At 31.9% G+C, this 21124-nt stretch overlaps 1 protein-coding gene across 3 annotated transcripts; it reads right to left on the reverse strand.

Moving 5' to 3' along the window:
• Nucleotides 1-620: 620 nt before the first annotated feature.
• LOC123708086 (integrin alpha-PS3-like) lies at nucleotides 621-20104 on the reverse strand. 3 transcript variants are annotated; one of them, XM_045658584.1, is made up of 22 exons: nucleotides 19895-20104; nucleotides 18722-18852; nucleotides 17860-17963; nucleotides 16798-16912; nucleotides 13810-13965; nucleotides 13306-13425; nucleotides 12030-12118; nucleotides 11506-11730; nucleotides 10989-11100; nucleotides 9914-10087; nucleotides 8962-9144; nucleotides 8420-8544; nucleotides 7657-7723; nucleotides 7022-7166; nucleotides 6277-6517; nucleotides 5637-5752; nucleotides 5007-5091; nucleotides 4459-4521; nucleotides 3614-3737; nucleotides 2998-3067; nucleotides 2010-2127; nucleotides 621-948 (listed from the first exon to the last, which is right to left on the reverse strand). In XM_045658584.1, the coding sequence occupies exons 1-22, from the start codon at nucleotides 20035-20037 to the stop codon at nucleotides 808-810; spliced, it is 2847 nt and encodes a 948-aa protein (XP_045514540.1). In that variant the 5' UTR covers nucleotides 20038-20104; the 3' UTR covers nucleotides 621-807. The 3 variants fall into 3 exon arrangements, with proteins under 3 accessions (XP_045514540.1, XP_045514539.1, XP_045514541.1); XM_045658583.1 differs by having other exon boundaries at nucleotides 10989-11106; XM_045658585.1 differs by lacking the exon at nucleotides 19895-20104 and adding an exon at nucleotides 18963-19452 and having other exon boundaries at nucleotides 10989-11106.
• Between the last annotated feature and the right edge of the window lie 1020 nt (nucleotides 20105-21124).

Genomic DNA, 21124 nt, shown 5'->3' on the forward strand with positions numbered 1-21124 from the left:
GCTCTCTCACAACATTGCTGTGCCTAACAAAGGTCTTTATTGTAATAAATTATAAACGTGTAAAATGATGAACATAAGGAATGCAATAAAGATTTGAGTTTATAATATTATTGCCAAATATTCAAAAGAAACGTGACATAAATTGATTTCACTTAGAATTATCGTACAGTCTTATGAAACACTCTTAAATCGAGATGATTATTTCTTCTAGAGCAGTGTTTCCCAGCCAATATTTTAGTATATAATATACATAATTTTTAATATTTAGAAAAATAATTATTCACTGAAGTAACTTAAATTATAGGTTTAAGGAAGAAATTACTAGGAAAATGTTAACGAATCAAATTGCCCTACCTAGGGAAGCACTGTTCTAGAGGTTCCTATGTATGAAGTATATATATCAGCTTCACTTAGTATAGCTTAACAGTGACGAATAAATACATAAAGAGCTAAAATTGGAAAGTTATAAGATGAAAACGATAGAAAAGCTTTTAAATAACTTGAATATTCTGACGAATACTATATTTTATTAAAACAATTAGCAATGTAGCGTGACTATTGCATAACATTATATTTATTAAATATAATGTTATGCATACGAGATACGTGAGAATATTTTCTCACGTATCTCGTATTAGTTTACAACTTGAAGGCGTAATAATTATCAAGGATTAATATGACTCTTGAAAATTGACAAAATATACCGTAGTGCCTATTTTTAAATAGAGTTGCGGAGGTACCAAAGGTCATTTTACAGTATTATCTTTGGTGGTACTGTACTAGTTTCTAATCTATGGCTTAATTTTGCTATTCTGAGTCTGACAATAGCTCCGCGGTGGATTCTTCTGCAGCGAAGTTGATATCGGGCATAGAAGTGCTTGCTTCTGATTGACATTGCTCTTGAAGTCGTTTTAAGTCTTCGCGACGTTGGCGGGAAAAGAATCCATACTGAAAAATAACAAAATTTCTATTTTTTTTTGTTCGGCTTACAAAGAATGTTTTGTAACTATTTAAAACTATTTAAAATCCAACTAATCTAACTTCCGACCCGAAGACCTCAATGGCTAAGGTCGAAATATTAATATATCCTTAGCGGACGGACTAACTTTGAGAAGACGTCATATGTTTCAGGGTATGACATCATCTCAGTGATTTGTAATCGCAGATTCTAGATGTCGCTACAAGGTGGAAAAAAACGAATTGGCAAAATCAAATTGTGTTTTCTCCTTAAATAATCCGAACTCCGATATACAGAAATAACTATCTAAACGGTAAGTGGTTTGTCAAAATTATTTGTCACCCTTTTCTCTTAAATTGAACATAACATTCTGAAAACTGTCTTGAAATTATGTTATCTATAGCTGTTGGAAGAGATCGAATCATTTTTATCAATAAACACGATTCAATATAGGATTTTTATTTAAGAGATATAACTTTACGCTTTTCTAGGGGGCAAACGGGCAGAAGGCTCATTTCATCATTAGCCTATCTCTAATCTAACCCGCTGTTTTGCCAGTCCTATTTTTTTACTTAACAATAACAAGTTACTAATATTTTAATTCTATTTTATGTATTTTTATTGTATGCTATTTTTTGTAATTGTTTCCACGATTCATGAATATTTTATAAGCTTGTACTATATACTATAGATATATGTATGATGTGGTGAACTTCAATAAAAAAATTAATAGATACTGCAGCCCTTGGACATTCAAAGCCAGAGGTGGCGCGAGTGCGTTGCCGACCTTTTAAGAATTCATACGCTCTTTTATTGAAGGTCCCTAAGATGAATTTGTTAATACCAAAATAATCCCTTAATTACAAAAATACAGTCCAAATACACTGCTTTTTTTCTCATTTGTTTCGTCTCATTCTATCAAATTGTGTCTTGGTGTATCAAAGAGACAAAGCTTTGTTTCTAACATTGAAAAGATTTAATTTATCTTGAAGGATAATTTAAATGTTACACTTCTCTTTATCTAGAACTTATTTTAAAAAAATAGTCTCACCTTATACATAACGAATACTATAACAGCTAGCAGCAGTATCCCTGCAATACAACCTACTATCACAGGCCACATGGGCTGTGAAGGCTCCAATGATAGAGTTGTCGTTATATTTAACATTCTGTAATAAAAACAAATATAAATATCTGTCTTGATTTAAATGTGAATCATTTTCCTTAGTTTTTTCGTTTTCCTAAGGTAATTTAGATTAATATTAATATCTAACCTGACCTTTAATTAATTAATCAGCTTTCTATATAAAAAATGTGTACGTGTACACACCTAAGAAGTGAAATTACTTTATGATTTTTTTTTTGAAAAATGATCTTCTATATGTAACTTTACAGAAATTGGTTAAATAAAGTTAAACAAAAGGCTTTTACTATCATAGAGATGAATACAAATAATACAATTATCTAATTTTATCTTATAATTATCTAGTTATATATTATATAATAATCTTAGTAGTAACTAAGATTATTACAGAATTTCAGAAGAATAGAATGATTACTGTCATTATTATATATTTTTGTTATGAATGGCTTCGAAACTCTTCGAAATATCGTGATAGGGACGGAAAAATTCTAAAATTCTTCTTTTTTGCAATGAAAAATATGGCGCGTAACGGTAAAATGTGACGCGTAACGAAAAACTATGACGCGTAACCGAAAAATGTGACGGTATTTTTTTTTGACAACGCCGATAAAGAAGTTTAACTTCAAAAATATAATGTCTTAAATTTCAATGCCCTAGATGACGATATTATTCATATAGCTACGAATAATCGCATGCTAATTACAATCATGTTGAGTACAAATTCCCTTATTCATAATAACTCAATTTGCACTAACGTATTTAAAGTACGTACCTGGCTCTTTTCATCGCAGCGTAAACGTAGTTATACAGAAAGAGAGGAAAGAGTACTTTAATTAAAAGAGTGCAATTAGAGCGATTTAAACTTATTAAGGATATAATTCAGTATTAAACTCACCTATTTATCTCATCCACTAGCATAAGACTTGTCGTTATATTATAAATAGGATTCTCTTCTAAAAAATTACCTAAAACAACAGTATTAGCTTATGTAAATCTTTATCCAGAATATTTTTAGATTATAAAGAATAATCATTATTTCTTAGGTCTTGGTACGAAACCTTGCCCACAAGGCCGTGTACGTAAAGGGTTACGGGTGAAGCCTGGGACTCGAAATAATAAAGTTTCTGACTAGTTCTACACTTCTGGTGGGTTGTGAGGGCTTTGGCCAATCACTATAATTAGTAGGTACGATCAAATTTTAATTTAACGGTCACGTCAGAGGCTTACGACTTAACCAATCCTTTGTTAGTTATATGCCTGGCTATAGCTGACATTAGCTTCTTTCTGTTTGTACCATACCTACTTTTTCAGGGTTTTGGTAACACTGCTTCAATTATAATGATTTGGCTCTCATTTCCATGCATTAGAGTAGGTCATACTCAAGTTCAATGTCTTCTCAAAAAAAGAATAATTAAACTAGAAGATATTTGCAGTATTGTTATGGGCAGTATTTGACAATGTTTAATAATTTCCTTTAAAATTCTTACTCAATAAAAGTTTCATGAACTAACCAAATCTGTCCAAGTCAATGTACAAGGGTACAAGGACGGGTAGAGAAACTTTGGCGGGAATGGACCACGAGCACTCGATCACGGGCCCCTCAGAGCATCCTTTTATCTTATTGGATATGTTCACCTGTAAAAGTGTTGAATTTAGATAGACAAAAGTTATCCAAAGAGCGTACTTTATAATTGAACGCCAGAAATTGAACCCAAATACTACTTTTCTTCTTTACATTAAGTAGTGTTTATAAAAAGGTTTAATTGCCTCATTAAATCCCAAACGATTTACCAAGTTTTAACTAATAGAGGTTCGATTCTCGATAATTGTACTATTAGCAAAGCTCGGAGGTACTATTATTGGTTTTAAATGTTAGAAATTTCCCTTAACATTTAACTTAATATGTTAAAGTTGGTTGCTAGATGATTATTAACGGGATACTTTGCACCGATCTCTACTAATATTTTAAAAGGCGTGAAGTACATATTGTTGTATGTAAATAACTTTAGTTATGGCTTATTTTTATTTGGAGTACAAAAGACACAGAACACGTTAATAGAATAAAAATGGTTGCAATTACATAAAACCTCATTTACTATATTTAGATGAAAGCGGATGTCTTAATTGCTAGTTCGAAATAATTCATGTGTGTGTTTTTTACCAAGAAATGCGTTAAGATATTATGAGTTACTCCAATTAATTTTACATATTAATAAGGGTAAGATTTCACACCGAACTTGTTTATAAACCTTACTTTTCGATAAAAAATTATACTCCATATATATTGCTTATGTTAGTAATACAATGGAGGATTCTGTTTCTAGAAAATAATTTTTTTAATAGCTGTTTTATTTACCTTGTCCGGTATGAGAAGCTGCGCAGACAAATTGAAACAATCAGATGGGCCCAAATTTATAACCTATGGAAAAAGCTATATTCTTATCGATAATATTGTATAGAATACAAGCGATCTTGTACAGGCAACATACAAATTCCCCATTATTAATACTCTGTCTTTTTTCATCCCTTATATATAATTTGACAAAAAGAAAATCTTTAAAATATCAATTACCCTAAGTTTTTTATAAATAAAAATGGTATTTATGGTAATCAATTTTTTTTTTACATTCTATTAAATCTTTAATCAAATAAAAAATATATCTTCTTCTGGATACTTAGTAATTTAAGTTTTTTAGTAGCCACTTTTTGATATTGATACCAAAAAATCATTTTTAAAGTTATAGCGCTTTTTAAAGGGCTTTTACAAACTTTCATGTAACGTTTGTTAAGTGTTTGCAAATCAATTGAAGTGCTGCTATTGTTAAAGTGGCTAGTCGGTTATATTAAAATGCTAGTGGGCTGAAAAAATGTTTTTGGTATAAATTGATGTAAGTTATTGAATACCTCAAAATTGTGAACGAAGTGAATTCTGTCACGGTCATTAAACTTATCTCTTGATACAGAGATCGTCGCATTTGGCAACGGTTTCCTAAAAAGAAATTTAAAATAAGTTTCGTATTTTATAGAACAGGCCCCAAATACTCATCTGTGGTAAAGTGAATCTCAGAGGGCTCGCGAGTGCGTTACCGGCCTTCCGGCTCACTTCAATGGTTTCCACATAGTGGTGATGCGTGACAAAAAATGCTTTAAAGAACCCTTAGTTGTGAAACTACGGACGTCGACGTAATTGAATATACTAACTATTAATTGTAAGTTACAATGCACGGAAATATAATAACGTAAACTAATTTTGTCATACAAAAAAAATCACCCACAAAAATAACTAATCAGTTCCGTAAAATCAAGTGTTAAGTTTTTTTCAATACGTTTACGACATAAATCCCGTGTTTTTCAATAAAAACTATTTTTCATTGGTATACACAGAAGAAGAAAAACAATCAGGCAAGCAAATGCAGAAGACTATTTGCCATTTGACACTGACATTTGAACTAAAAAGACACTACTACGAGACATTTTGTATGTACTTTAAAAATATTCACAGTACCACGGTAAAAGGTAAACACAAAGACCTACCCGCTGATAGAAAAACTTGCTTTTGGAGTTACAAATATCGTTAGTTGCTTCACAACTTTTTCCATGTCAGTGCCTCGGTAAAAGGGTACGTGCAACTCAACTTCTATTGGTATTTCCTGCAAACAAAATAAATTAAATATTGTTTAGCGATAACTTTATTTCTTTTTAGTGCTGTTAGCGAGAAAATATACACATTGCAGTACAAGTATTTTCAAAACTGAAACTGTTTTAAGTTTTATGAGCCAATAATTAACGTAATGATTGGTAAAAACAACTCGGTGTTTTCAATATGATTGCATATTGCATTGCATGATTTGAGAACTGGCAGTACATATAAAGTTAGAAGCATTTAATGTACATTTCTTTTTTTTGACGTTCATAAGTATACATTGTGTTATCTATATGAATAAATGATTTTGACTTTAACTTTGACATTAATAAAAAAGTCATTAAATAATATAACAAATGCGAAAAATTTAATACCCTTTGTGGTCAACAAACACACAACTTTATGGTCAACAGTCCTTAAAATAATAATATATACAGTATTTATGAAATGTTCCTTATTATTTCATATATTACAAAAGCGTCGTACTAAATTTATCAGAAAAGAAAATTGTTCAAGTTTCAAAAAGCATACCTTATTATTATCTTCTGTCTGAGTGTATTCCACTTCTATTTCCCATTCAACCGACTCCCCCCTATAAAAGGGGGAGGGCAATCTACACGTAACATTATAGTTGTCGAGAGAGCAAACGCTTGGCAGCCGTTTTGGCGATGATGGAACGGTTAAGTGTATTGATGCACCATAAGAGGCTTCCTCCTTGTTCATGATGTTAATTTTTAAGCCTAAACGATGGTTTGTGCCCGGTATGTAAGGACTGGAATCATAAAGGAAGAGTACATAAGATAATATTTACTTCTTTCAAACCGTGTCTCTTTGCGTAATATCAGGCCCGCTCAAACTAGACTAAACCAAAACTTGGTGATTAAAAATAGTGGCGGAGAGTTTATTGCCAGTTCTTCTCTTCCGTTTTACGCCATTGATTTGAGAACTGGCAGTGAATGTAAAATTAGAAGCTTTTTATAAACATTTCTGTTTTTGACGTTCATAAGTGTACATTGTGTTACTGTGTGTTATAAATAAAATTATTTTTTTGTCAAAAGTGATTATCAAAATGTAGTTTAATAATTGTATTTAACTAACTTTCAGTAGGATAAGTTATATATCAAGATAGTAGAAGAAAAGAAACTATTAATACATTTTTATTAAATAGCTAATTAAATGCTTTATGTAAGAAGATTTAGATAAAGAGAAGTCTTTTTAATAGGAACTTCAAATGTGAAGGAAATTGTATGTAATGGTAACTTCACACAAAACTTACCTGTCCAATGATTCTAGAGTCATATGTAACAAAGGCCTACAAATGAGGTCGTCTCCACAGTCCCTAGTTAATTGGATATCAAATGAAGTGCTTAATATCGAATCGTCTGACAGGCGGGCAGCGTGTGAGGGAAAGCTTTTACTGTCTGTGAACCACATGTACTGATCGAGTTTTACATTCATTATGATTAATGTTTTTATAACATAACACGTGACATGGCATTCAAAATAAATGGCGTAATTATCTTCATAGCGAACAAGATTTCATAGTAAATTATATATCGTCAAGTAATCTGTTTTAGATAAATTTGTGAATTCAATATTTTAAAAACTACTCTTCTTGTTAGAATTATTGTTTGAAAGCCCGTAATGTGACTGATCTATTGACAGCAATATGACCATGTCGAAATTATTATTGTTTTTCCGGGAATCGAAACCAGGACTGTGCCTAATTATTGCAAATTGATACATCCATTATAAAATACAAGATGGTTACGACTTGGAAATAAACTTTACAAGAATTATATTGTGTATAAACGTGCCTTACATTTTAATAAAAGTAATTGTTATAACCGTTTTTAATTAAAAATCTCCAGGAAAACTTAAAAATATTAGAAATGAAAATTCTATCCTTACCTTGAAAGGTTTCGCTAGGCGCCAAATTGAATTTCATTGAAATGGGATTTGATAGATCGGCCGTCGGCTGCCAACAAATTTTATACAATTTTAATTTAGAAATTTGATAAACAAAACCTTGTTTTAAAAATATATCCTTTACAAAGAGAAAAGGCTGGTATTTTTTTAAAAACAATAAATAAATCAATGAGGTGATACAACCTTTTTAGGTCTGGGCCTCAGATTTCTTTATATGTTTCATGATCATTTGTATATCGAAAAGGCAAGTAAGTGATTAGCCTTCTGGGCCTGACACACGTCGTTGACTTTTTTGAGTTTTCCTTCACCGTTCGAGCTAATGTTAAATGCGAACATAGAAAGAAAATCCATCGGTGCACAGCCGGGGATCGAACCTACGACCTCAGAGATGAGAGTCGCGCGCTGAAGCCACTAAGCCAAGACTGCTGGAGTATTTTTATACCAGATATATAATTTTCACATAACGTCCAACACATTGTCCAACTATAAGTTATGAGGTCTCGGATTGAAGTCCCGTGTGGGATAGAATAATACGTAATCAAATAATAAAGTTTTAGAACGCAATTTCAAATGTTGTAAGAACATTGGTCAGTTTGCAGTTGGCCCGTAAACTGACGTGCCTGATCGTATAGAATTTCTCGCCCAGGGAACTATTAAAGGCATTGGTAATTTCAGGTCCTCTCCAAAATTCGCATCGACCAGAAACCGTATAGTTAAGGAGTCAGCAGGAGTATTATCAACTTACGTGTACTTTCACAATTTGTTCTTCACACATCTCGTTTCCAGGCTTAATAGACACGCTATACACAGGATCACCGTCAAGCATAGCGCGGTTTCCTTCACTGTCTACCTCCACGGTTGCTTTCAGATCTATTAATCATTTTACGTTAAAAGTGAAAATTCGGAATAGAACGGCAATGCACTAACACTGTTCAAATACACTGAGCATGCGATATCATCTTCTTTCAATATATGAAGTCATACTTCTTTTTCACACCCTGAAGTTAGGATAGTCAACATTTTAAAATAAAAATTGTCCAGTTCTTAAATTATCTGGAAAACATTTTTTTGGGATTGGGTGACCTTTTTTCTATCGTCAGTGTCCTTTTTTTACACAAACGGAGAATAAAGCGAAAAATAAAAAAATAAAAAGATTCGAACGCGTGTACGTTCACACATATGTTGTTTTTTTGTATTATAGACGAAACAATTTATAAAGTATGTACCTATATCACAGATAGCTGCCACCTTTAATAGTATAATCAAATCAGTATTCTCTCATCTCACCTAATTTGACATGGGACCACATGATCTTTTCAGTGGATTTAATGCAAAACTGCGCCGTGAAGTTTGTCGCATTTGGCTGAAGATTCATCGCGTCTGGCACAATTATACTAACTTCAACATGCACGGTTGGTATACATCTGAACACATATGCTGTATTGGATTTGTATGCTCCTACTGCTAAATCTGAAAAAGAACTACTGATTACAACCCTCCATCTCCACTACAAATTCTCTATATATCCACTTAAAATGCAAAATGTTTCCTATCAGATAAAATATTATTTGATTTTAAAAGAGTAAACTACCTACGACCAACAAATAGAAGACTAAGCTTTTGAAAACAGGATCACCAACGCAAATGACAGACAAATTTGGAGCAAAATGAAGAAGGCCTTTAGAGGGGTCCATAATGATTAATGATTTTGGTTCTTATTAATTCATTAATCATTTAAAATTCATACACATTAAAATTATTAATTATGATTGGAAATTAAATTTAAGGATTATAAATCGTAATATTTTAATTTATAATGCATGCATATTATGTAACAATTAATCATACTATATACTCGTTAAAATATATTATTTATTATAGAAATAAAGAAAGAAAGAAGCAACAATGGCGTTACAACCATTTCAGGTCTGGGCCCCAGATTTGCTTGTATCTGTTTCATGATCATTTGTTAATCGAATAGGCAAGTAGATGATTAGCCTTCTGTGCCTAATACACGTCGACTTTTTGGGTCTAAGGCAAACCGGTTTCCTTACGATGTTTTCCTTCACCGTTCGAGCTAATGTTAAATGCGCACATAGTAAGAAAATCCATTGGTGCATAGCCGGGGTTCGAACCTACGACCTCACGGATGAGAGTCGCGCGCTGAAGCCACTAGGCCAACTCTGCTCATAGTAATAAGGAGGCTATAATAATAATAAAAATTTATTTAACATCTTACCGTTACAATTATTATTATCAATATCTACACCCTTAGAAATCGAACCTCCAAAGGTTTTTGCGCCTGCAACCTGGATTCTTTGTATATATTTACTATTTAAACCAGTTTTACTTCCTCTATAAATGTACACAGCACCGGATCCATTGTCTTCCCACGGAGCGCCAATGGCCACGTCTGCAAGTTATTAAAAAATCAACAAAAAACTCACTTGTGTAGCATAAAATCTTCAATGTTTCGTTTCTGTTGTATATCATGGAGGTAATATGATATTTGTTTTGGTTCGACGCAGAAAGCTCCGACCCCTATATACAGTCCTATAAATAAGCATGGATAGTCAAATAGACACTATATCCCTGCAAGATATCCACCTAAAGGGACGTAAATGTGATCTTTGTAACTTAAACTATGATCTTTGTACTTACTAATAACTTATCCAGGTCATTAAATAATATCTAAATTTAATTATGTATTACATTCTGAAATATAATACAATAAAAATTGGTTATCATATTGAATCAGACTAATTAAATCTACCAAGAAACCAAAATTACGACGATTAAGCAACTATAATATGTTTATAGAACGTGCATCTTAATTGAAAGTAGCTTATCGTTTAAAAAAATCAAACACCCCACTACGCGCAATACTCGTCGAGCGAGTTTGCTCAACTTGCCGAAGCGGCGTAAAAATTATGTGAAGAATTCTATTAAGTATGAGGGTGTGCAATTATTTAATCACCGTCTAAAATTCATAATATTAGCGTCTTTAACCAGTCCAAAAGGGCATTAAATATCAAAATTAGCCTAGTAGACTAAAATTCGGAAGGCTGATGACGACTTGTATCTCGTTCGTATATATTAAGTTTCTCATGTAAATAAAATATTTTTTTGTTATTAGAATTGAAGTTCTTTTAACATTAGTTTTCTTGCCTCATATCAAGCTGAATAATGCTACTGAAGCATCAATGACAGTTATAATATTTTTTTAAAGCGAATTTAAGAGTAAAAAAAGTATTGTCATTGATCTAAAATATAAACCTATTTATGGTAACAAAGCGTCGCTTTTCGCCGAGTACCTGAATAGCCATCTCCGTCTACATCTCCAAGGTCAGCAATTGTAAGGCCAAAATGTGCTCCACTTTCACTTGAACCACGGACAAATCCGACAGCTTTTAATGTAAAGCTATCCTGAAACTGGAGTTACCATTAGTTTTCTAGGGACTGATATTATGTATATCTGAAATTATACGTGTACAATAAAGTGTTAAGGAAGAAGGCAAATTTACATAAGAAATGAAATGAACATATTGTAAGTTAATGTGTTTTATATATCAGCGAGTAACGATTCATGTTTTTATCCTAACTGAGAACATTTTGGATTTATAAAGCCATACATAATGAATAGTGTATTCATTATAGGCCGGCACGCACGCACTCGCGAGCTTGGCATTCAGTGTATCCAAGAGCGGCGATATCACTTAAGATCACGTTAGCGTCCTGTCCGATTTCCTGGTATATAAAAATAATAAGAAAGGCAGACCTCAAGAAAAATTTTTTTTAGACCGCGAGTAATTTTAGTTAATAATAAATTACCCGTTGTTGAGTCAAGTAAACAAAAACAGCGCCCTGGTCATATGTGATGGTGTCGTTCTTATGTACATAGTTTGGTGCACCGACAAGAAGGTCAGTGACCCCGTCACCATTGATATCTGTGCAGCATAATGTTGCTCCGAAGTACGAGCCCAGTTGATCTCCAACGAGTTTCGCTTTGATCTCTATTGGATCTAGCTCTTTAAAAGACGGCTCGAATATCAGTACCTGTATATTGAAAATTCAAATTACACATAGTCAAAGGTTGGCTGGGAGACTGGAGTACTCGTCATCTGTCTCTTTTTATCTCATTGCATGCACCGTTTGGAAGAAAAATACGAAATAGAAGTTTATGGCTTATCTTTGATCTTCAAAATCGTGTAATATTTAAAATCGATTTTGGTATAAATTCTAACTTAAGTTCTGTAAACGAAAATGAAAACGATCTCAGATTTATTATTCATATCAAAGCGTGCCTTGATGTGTTTAAATATTTTAATATAACCATTTTTAATTTAAAATATTACTTGTCCAAATCCTGATTTAGATCGTGGTGCACCTGCAATGTACAAAGTTTTCCCATTCGCTTCGAAAACACCAGATTCCACACTGTACCCTGTAAGGTAATACATAATTGTAAATATAATTTCTTCGTTTATTAAACCTAAGAACCTGCGCCGGTACTATGTAACTTCCTATAGTGACAATTTTATGTCCAGTTTTTATGTAGTTTTATCAATATTTCGGATGTTGATGACGTCACACAATGGCGCGGTACAAACACACAACATTGAATTCGGGATTTTCTATCGCTATTAGTAATAGCAGAGTACCAGAGAGTAGAAATGGCTTTTAATTACATGTGGCTCCGGTTATTGTTTTAATATTATTATTAGTATAACCATCAAGATATAGTGATTATATTACTGTATATATATTATATATATTAGAATTTGTTAATATTTTATCCTACCTACAAGTAATATTGTACTTTTACGTTAATGTTATGCCAGCTAAAGGCAATTGAATCTAATCTATTCGAAATAGAAAATAATAATAAGAAAAAATATTGTTCAGTGCCTATCTGATACCTAATCCGCTATTTGTTGTTATAAACAAAAAAATCTAAAATTGCATGTGTAATATTTTTAGTTTTTAACATTTATGTTGTTAACATTTATAATAATAATCAAATATGTTTATTCATTTTAAGTTCAATTTCATTACAATGTGTAAGATTTGGGAACCCTTTTAAGAAAAAAATATACCTGTGTCAGGGTTTCCAGCTCTTTCATAACAAACTTAGTTATACATTCCTTAAAATATTTAATTTATATATAATTTAGTTACATCTTCTATTAACTTTTTTTTTCTTTTTTTGTTATTGATTTTTAACTGTTATCAACACACTGGAGTGCATAAGTGAGTGTGTGAGTGAGTGAGTGAGTGAGTGAGTCAGTGAGTGAATGAATAAAGTCTGTACTACATACTAGGCCTCAGAAGAAGCTCCATCTCTGCGTAGGGTATGTTCATGAGCCAGTCCTTTAGTCGTATTTTTAGATTGTAGACGGTAAGAGGGTAGATGTTAAGCAACCTATTTAATTTATTATAGATGTAGTCTGCTTGCATATTGCGTCTCGCAAAGTCAGTCCTAACGGTCTGACCGACGACAACATCCCTATTTCTTTTTTATGTTTATTATAGTTCATGTATTTTAGAATAGATAGCTTGTAACATACACCGTAGATATAGCATTTAATATGAAGAACTGTAATAAATAAATGGTTAAGATTTTAGTCTTACCTAGGTAATCATCTGGTCCAAGTTCCTTTGTGTAGTATGGATTTGTCACGGGTTGTTTACTGAAGAATAAACTACTGGTTGGCACAGTGTCCGGATAAAACTTGTATTCTATTATTCCTCCTAAAATTGATAAATATATTTATAGTACACTCACTATGAGTACAATATTGCGTTAATATGTAGGCGTGCAATTTTAAACTTTGCGTTGCAATCGCTGAACAATATATTTTTTATTTTTATGCAAGTTACACTTACGCTGAGTGTGAAACAAAAAATATGTTAAGAAGAAATCCCTTCGCATGAAATATTATAGAAGCTAAAAATATATATTTCTCTTCGATTAATTACATCGACAGTCAATTTTACTCAGAGGTAGTCTAAACTAAATTTTCTATCAAAGAAATTATATTAAAAAAAAATCAGTCGCCCACCTTTTAGGGTCTGGGCCTCAAATTTCTGTAACGTGTGTATTACCATAGATATTTAAGATTTCTTCATACAAACCTGTCCACTGTAATAGTCCGGGTGCTCCAATAATGACAGTATTATTCTCGGTTACCTTGATGGACATGCCTGCTTGACCATACGCGTAGAAATTGAGGTGAGTGCCGTACTCTCCGAACTCCTGTCTGGACCCGTCAGTCATAAAGGCTTGTCTGTCTAAAATAATTATAGAATAACAGATTATTATCTGTCCGTCTGTCTATTACCAGTCGGTAATCGAGCTGCGTTTCACGTTCCTCACATCAACACCAACTATCTAAAAAATCAATTTCAAAATGTGCAGCCTGGACATACAAAGACCACTAATTAGGCAACCGCGGAATCTCAAAAAGAGTATAAAGAATATCCATAGCGCTAAATCACCTGCCTCATAAAGCACCACCACATACACACCCTGACGGGTATGCACTCTCTTTCACACCATGACACAACACAACCGAATTAGGTATTACTTATTGAAAGAAAAAAAAATTTTAACCGGACTAAAGCTATTTGTATTATTATTAACTTATAATTATTTACATTATTTTCAATTTAAATTTTTCCAACGTTTCGCTTGCTTTACAGCGTGGTTGGTCACGGTTACTGAAGACAAAAGGTGTTGAATGTCAAAAAGTATCACAGCTGTAGAGAAAGTTGTGTTATATGTATTTATTTCCCCGGAGTTGGTATCGACTTAATAATTATAAGTTTATAATAATACAAATAGCTTTAATCCGGTTAAAAATTGTTTTCTTTCAATGTCTATGCTATGTTTACCAAAGACAATACTAGGTATTACTTAGTTAAATGTATTGAATTTTGTCAATATTGTTAGCTTTTAATATTTATTTAATTAAATTCTAAACATTTTTATGAAATATATCCTTAAGAAGCTTGCTACAAGTGCGCATGTGCAATAGTTATTCATTTGAATGTGACACATGCGCACGGGCATTTCCTTTGTTCAAGTTTGAAGTTATACAGTTTTCTTAAAATCAGTGAAGTGAATTATAATGAATTAAGTCATCATTGGAGTGTTTAATTTTCTAGTTCAACTGGGCCTTGCAGTATTATGTATTCCATCTTTACTATGGCTTTTTTGTTATATATAATTTATGTTAGATTTAAAATTACGAAATGAATAAGTAAATATGTATGTGTCTTCGTTCTATTAGTAAGGTTAACGCCTATAAAATACAAATGCGGGAAGTACGTTTGCTTAATATTTTTGTCTTTATAAATTACGTTCTTAATAACGTTGAGGTGACTACCTCCAAAGGCTTTTGAAAGCGCCACACTAATTACGGTAAAACTTTTCAGTCACACAAGCCTTCAGCACTCTTGCCGCATCGAATTGCATAAGAATCTTGTATAGTTTCATTATTTAAACAGACTATTTTTGTGAAGGCGAACTGTCTGGTAGTGTTTAGAGTGCTATTGTCAAATCTTTTGGATTACCTTACTACTTCTTTCTACTCTTAGTCGTTGATCACGCCTTCAAATCCTTTTTCTCACTCAATCACTATGCTTTCTAAAGCCTCGTCTTAATCCAATATTCGTATTTACATATCACAAACTAAGCGAATAGTTTAAAATATTTTCTATAAAAAAGCATTGCCCGAGGCGGGGAACATCCCAGGATGATTTAATGTTTGTTAATGTAATTATTTCTATAATCACGTCATTTTCCCGAACTCCACTTGTAGCCGTTTCTCAATCATGCGTTCTACATGGCCAAACCATCTAAGCATTCCATTTTAATTTCACATAATTTTTATACATTAACCACAAAAGTTTCCTATTTAGATAATTAACTAACTACAGAGATAGAGACTCCAATAACTAGTAAATAGTCTTGAAATCTTTTTTTATAATATTTAAAAGATCGAAGTAATGCTGGTTGAACCGTAGAGCACAGCTACTATACGGTCTATACTTATATTAAAAACAGGAAACATTTGTGTTTTTAAATTTATGTATTTAATATTTTCACACAAAATTATTCTGAATTTAATAGCTGAATTTTAACTGACTGACATATATACTATATTTTCAAAAATAGGAATCCATAACAAAAATGCAATAATTTAACCCAAGGTGTGAAAAAAATGTATAGTACTATAGAACGTATCAATATCTACAAAAATAATGTTTTACGCATGGCTCATGGGCCCAATTGTATGTTGGCCTACCCCAAGTCGGAACTCCAATACATGAAATTATTTGGCTGCCGCTAAACAGAACTACGACAAATGTGTATAGGGAAGTTCTAAGATACCGAAATTCTACAAATCCATTCGCTAATGTTATAGAATAAAGTTTTGCATTTTGAATTATTATTTTTTAGTCAACAATTAATAATAATTAAGCTAAAATTCCCCAGGATTGATTGAAAAAAATCTTTAATGACTTTTTTTAGAGCATTTTTACATTAACTAATGTCGGACATTCTACGTAAATGATGTTACGAATTTAAAAATGATTTAGATATATATTCGTTGGAAAGTAAAAACTGTATACTTATTGGATTATGAATGTAAGTATGAATCTAATAATCTGAAAAGAAGAAATCAAAAACTAAGTAAAATAAAACTTTTATGATTGAAAGAAAACATTTTTTTGTAACCGGATTAAAGCTATTTGTATTATTATAAACTTATAATTATTTACATAGTTTTAAAAATAATTTTTCCGACGTTTCGCGTGCTTTACAGCGTGCGTGGTCACGGTGACTGAATACAAAAGGTGTTGAATGTCAAAAGTATCACAGCTGGTTGGTTGGTGTTGGTATTGACTAAAAGTTGACGGGTTTTGCAGAAAAGAAACTTTTATGATAATAAAAAAATATCTATAGTCCGACTTAGTAGACTTTCCACTGCCACGAGATTGGTATCTACGAGAGTGAAACCGCATTGCTTGTATTCTATATTTATGTTGAACAAACGTCATATACCCATGTCATGTTAACACTGTAGAATTAAAAAGGTAATAAAACATCTTACTTACTCATTTCTTTTAAAGGCAGAAGGGTATTGCCTCTTTTCTGTCCTTGTACGTAACAACCACCGTTCATTAACAAGTGAGTGTTTTTGTAAGGAGTCGAATATCTCGGTGCACACATCTAAAATATAATACATATGTTTAAAAAAGTTTCACTAAAATATGTTGTTATACTTTGCTTCAGTTATACTATGATGTAATGAACGGAGAAACCAACATATCTACCGCTGATGGAAATGTATCAAAATGTATCTTATTAGATATTAATCTTTGTTTAAAAAGCTCAAAATATCATGTTTATTTTAGAAATGTTCTTATTCGTTCAGAAAAACATAACAATTTTTAAGTCAAAGGAAATGTACAACTGTCGAAGTAGACATGGGAAGAAATTGGCTTATAATATAGCAATCAAAGTTTAAAATGCTTCGATTAAAAAGAGTGGCGGAATGTTTCTTGCTCGCTCTACGCCCTTGACTTGCAAACTGGTAGTAAATGTAAATTTATAATTAATTTAACTTCTTTTCTGACGTTCATAAGTGTACTTGTTCTAATTTTAAATTATTTGCATGTAACATTATTATATTTATTACTAGTAAAATATTTCAATAATATGAAGATATAGTGATAAAATAATATAAGAATTTACTATATATATATGAATCATAATGTATGTAATTTCTACATAAAATTCCTTTAACACAAATTTACACGCCATTATGTGTAGAATATGCGAACTTTAGATTGTACCACCATAACATTTTTGAACCATATTCTTGCAAATAAATTATTATTATATAATAAAATCGACGTTCTTTGCCAGAATTGAAATGAATACTGGGTTTATTTTAGATTTTCTATGTCACTTGAGTTCCCTGATGTTTAGTATAGACAAATACCAATGAGTCAATACTGAGAGTATTGGCTCGCAAGTGAGTTCCATTTTAAGAAGCTTATAGCTCGACACGAGCTCAACTCGACACTCTCGTGTGTAAGTAGGACGTAGGTATGTCATATGTATTTGATTTCTGAAGTAAAAAAACCTTTGAAGGAGTATTAATAAAGATTTACCAAAAACTTTCCACCAGGTACCACAGCAATTGTCGATCCGAACCACATATCATTTTTAAAGAAATCGGAGTAGACCGAGAATCTTCTGAAAATAAGGTCTGGGTCTGGAAAAGATATTAAAATACTTGTTCAAATAGACAATAATAGCGATTAATTGTAAAGTTACATTTATAAGCAAAATAATATTATGGAACAAATCTTTGAACAAAATGGCAAGTAAAGGTTTGGTCTGTGTAAGTCATATTATATTATTATTATATTGACATTTCTAGCCTACCCGTTCAAACAATAAAGTAAAAAATCGATTAATATATATTATATGCAACCTGATGATATCATAAAGTATTTGTCTTATTATTCAACTTGCTCTTTAAAAGAATTTTTTATCATGAAAGTTGAAAAATTGTTATTTTTGAATGTCTTTTGAGTGACACCTGGGCCGGTACTTTGTAACTCCCAATAGAGGTAGCAATCCTGATTCAATGTCAAGATTTTGTACCGAGCTTGCGATATGAGTGCAATAAAATTGTAAGAACAACAAAATTACGTTCAAATCGTACAGATCTATAAATGATTTTATTAAGAAGACATAACATATAAAGCTATTAGTATTATATTTATATAGACATGACAGCAGAACGGTAGGCAATGAAATATTAAGGAGATCGCAGATAAAATAACCACATAAATAGTTAATTATAACAATAAAAAAGTGTAACAATTGATCGGTAGTGATTATTGTATTTTTAATGTTTTTTAGTTGTATACGAAGGTTTTAATATATTCACTACACCAAATATATTTATAATCGCGGCACACGCGGCGGGGCGTCAATAATCAGATTTAATAATGAATCACTCACCCTCATTGGCTAGTCCAAAAGACTTACACGTGGCATTTTTCACATTAAGCTGCAATTTACACTTATATACTAGACCAGTTGAATTAGTAGGATTATGAATACTGTACGCTTTGGGTGCTCCAATAAAAATTCTGAAAAAAAAAATGTATCTTATAATAGTAAGTAACTGACATTTAATCAGATTATTTAGTTTATTTTTAATTCATTGAAACTTTATATCCACCTCCGTGGGCTAGCTAACCTTTAAGGGTCTAGTTTCAGTTCCTTATGAAATATTAATTGTGGGTGAGTATACTCAGAAGGCTGGTAACTTCTATAAAATAATGAAACAACTGTAGAAATATGACCACGCACTGCACTTCGAACCGAGTACTCACTTTTACTTCACTCACACTTTATAACTTTTAATTTTACATTTATTGCTTAGCACTATAATAGACAAAAAATTCAGGTTGTAATTCGGTTTGGAGTATGATAATAATAATGATCAGTGTTTTTTTTCTATATGTCAATTCGCTGTGGGTCGAAGAGCCTTGACAACTTAGCTCCACCTTTTTTGGCGACCGTAGCTCGGCCAGATAAGATCAGTGTTTCAACAAAAGAACTGACTACACTATTCTTGTACTAATAACCAAATTATAGCACATATAGTGTGTCCGATCATCGAAACTCTTTAGGTATTCATGGGAGACATACCGCAAAGTATGACTCCTGCATGTCAAAATAAAAAAAAATACACAAAAGAGTCATACATACATTGTTCGAGGCTGTAATTTACAAACGAGAAACTGTGGTAAACAATTTCAATATATAATGATTAGACAAAACAATGAATCATATCCTTTATTATGAATGACTCATTAAAGTCATTTATTTTGAATTTTATTTATGTTTACAAAGGATAAAATTATTCCAAGGTATAAAAATTGTATGTGGGGTCGTAAAGCTATCTTAGAGACCAGTTCACATTGACAGATAACACACAACATATTATGAATTTGTAAGGAGAGAAATTATTTAGTAAATATTTCAGTCATGGTTCAACTCATAGCTGAACCGGTTTCTTTGTGACATCGGCAAACAGTCTATAACAGGCACACATATTTAAGCCAATATGTGTTAAAGGTCCTAAACGATTGCGAGATCCTTGCTTGAACAAAGATTATAACTTACTCTGATTTGTTCAAAACAACACTGTATCCAAAAAAATCAGCAGGTTGCTCATTATCATCCCGGTAAGGTTTGAAGGTCACACCAGATTTAATGTGAAACACACACTCTACGCACACAAATAGCAAAAACAAATACTTAAACATTTTTACTGATTTGTTAACATGTTGTTTCTATCATGGTTGTAAACAAACTGGTCAAACTGACACTGCATAAATGACATTAGAAAATTGAGTTGTAATTATATTTATTTACGATTAATGATGTAATTAGTTTGAATTGAATTACTTCGAGCATACAGACAATGCCAAATATGTATATATTATATCTATGTGTTTAACACATATATGTTAATATATTAATTAGGCATGTGATAAGAACAACATGTTTACTTTTTAATATTATTAGTAGAATAAGATATACGATAAGCAAAGTCAAACTTATTGGATTATGATACACCGGATCCATAGTTTAGGCAACCTAGGAAGGTTGCCTAAACTTATACCATGTATATACTTATACAAACTAAAAATTATACCAAAGACGCAAGACGCAAGACGCAATACACCAATATTTTTTTTAATATGAAATAATATTTCATCTTACCAGGTTCTGGTGGGCGTACTCTTCTTTCTCTGCCCTCTTGACAAGTTTGGATTGCTTGACTCTGTAAGAGCTTGGCTCTGTAAATCCACATTCCTCTCTCTGCACTCCACTCACACCGCTGGCTCAGCGACCCAAAAAGTGTCTTGGCCTCCGAAATAAGAACCTTCCAGTTTTTTTAGAATATTCCCAAACTTATAACAAAGTTATAAATCATTGATTAGCCGTAAATCGTTATTAACCTCTGTATAAATGATCCTAATGACCTATAATTGTAATTAATTCGACATTTTCGCATTAATTACAATTATTTATATTAATTTTAATGCCACAGCAAATTACTATTTGTGTTAGCCTGACGTCAGATAGTATTGTGTTATACAACGTACAAATATAGCAAACATGTTGTCTATAGTGATGCGTATTTATACGAGTATATATAAAAAGTATCAATTTATTTACTGATTCATTGTTATGCAAATCACGCTCGTATTGAGCGTTACCCATTAGCATTTGCGTGCAACTCTCTCAGATGTTTTTCTTCATTTCTAAATTAATAATGTGTGAAACAAACACAAACAACATCGCTTCACGCAAACACACATAAGCTACTCAAAACAAACATCCTTC

The sequence above is a fragment of the Pieris brassicae genome, chromosome 4 (assembly GCF_905147105.1).
Source record: "Pieris brassicae chromosome 4, ilPieBrab1.1, whole genome shotgun sequence".
Taxonomy (NCBI): Eukaryota; Metazoa; Arthropoda; class Insecta; order Lepidoptera; family Pieridae; genus Pieris; species Pieris brassicae.

Bases quoted from the DNA above. Each gene is read 5' to 3' on its own strand.
- LOC123708086 (XM_045658583.1), bottom strand. From the start codon at position 20,037: ATGTTTAAGTATTTGTTTTTGCTATTTGTGTGCGTAGAGTGTGTGTTT. The intron at 11,731-12,029 runs GTAATATTTTAA...TTCAATATACAG, and splicing joins CTAAATCAGGATTTGGACAA to GTACTGATATTCGAGCCGTC. The intron at 949-2,009 runs GTGAGACTATTT...GTTATTTTTCAG, and splicing joins TAGTATTCGTTATGTATAAG to TATGGATTCTTTTCCCGCCA.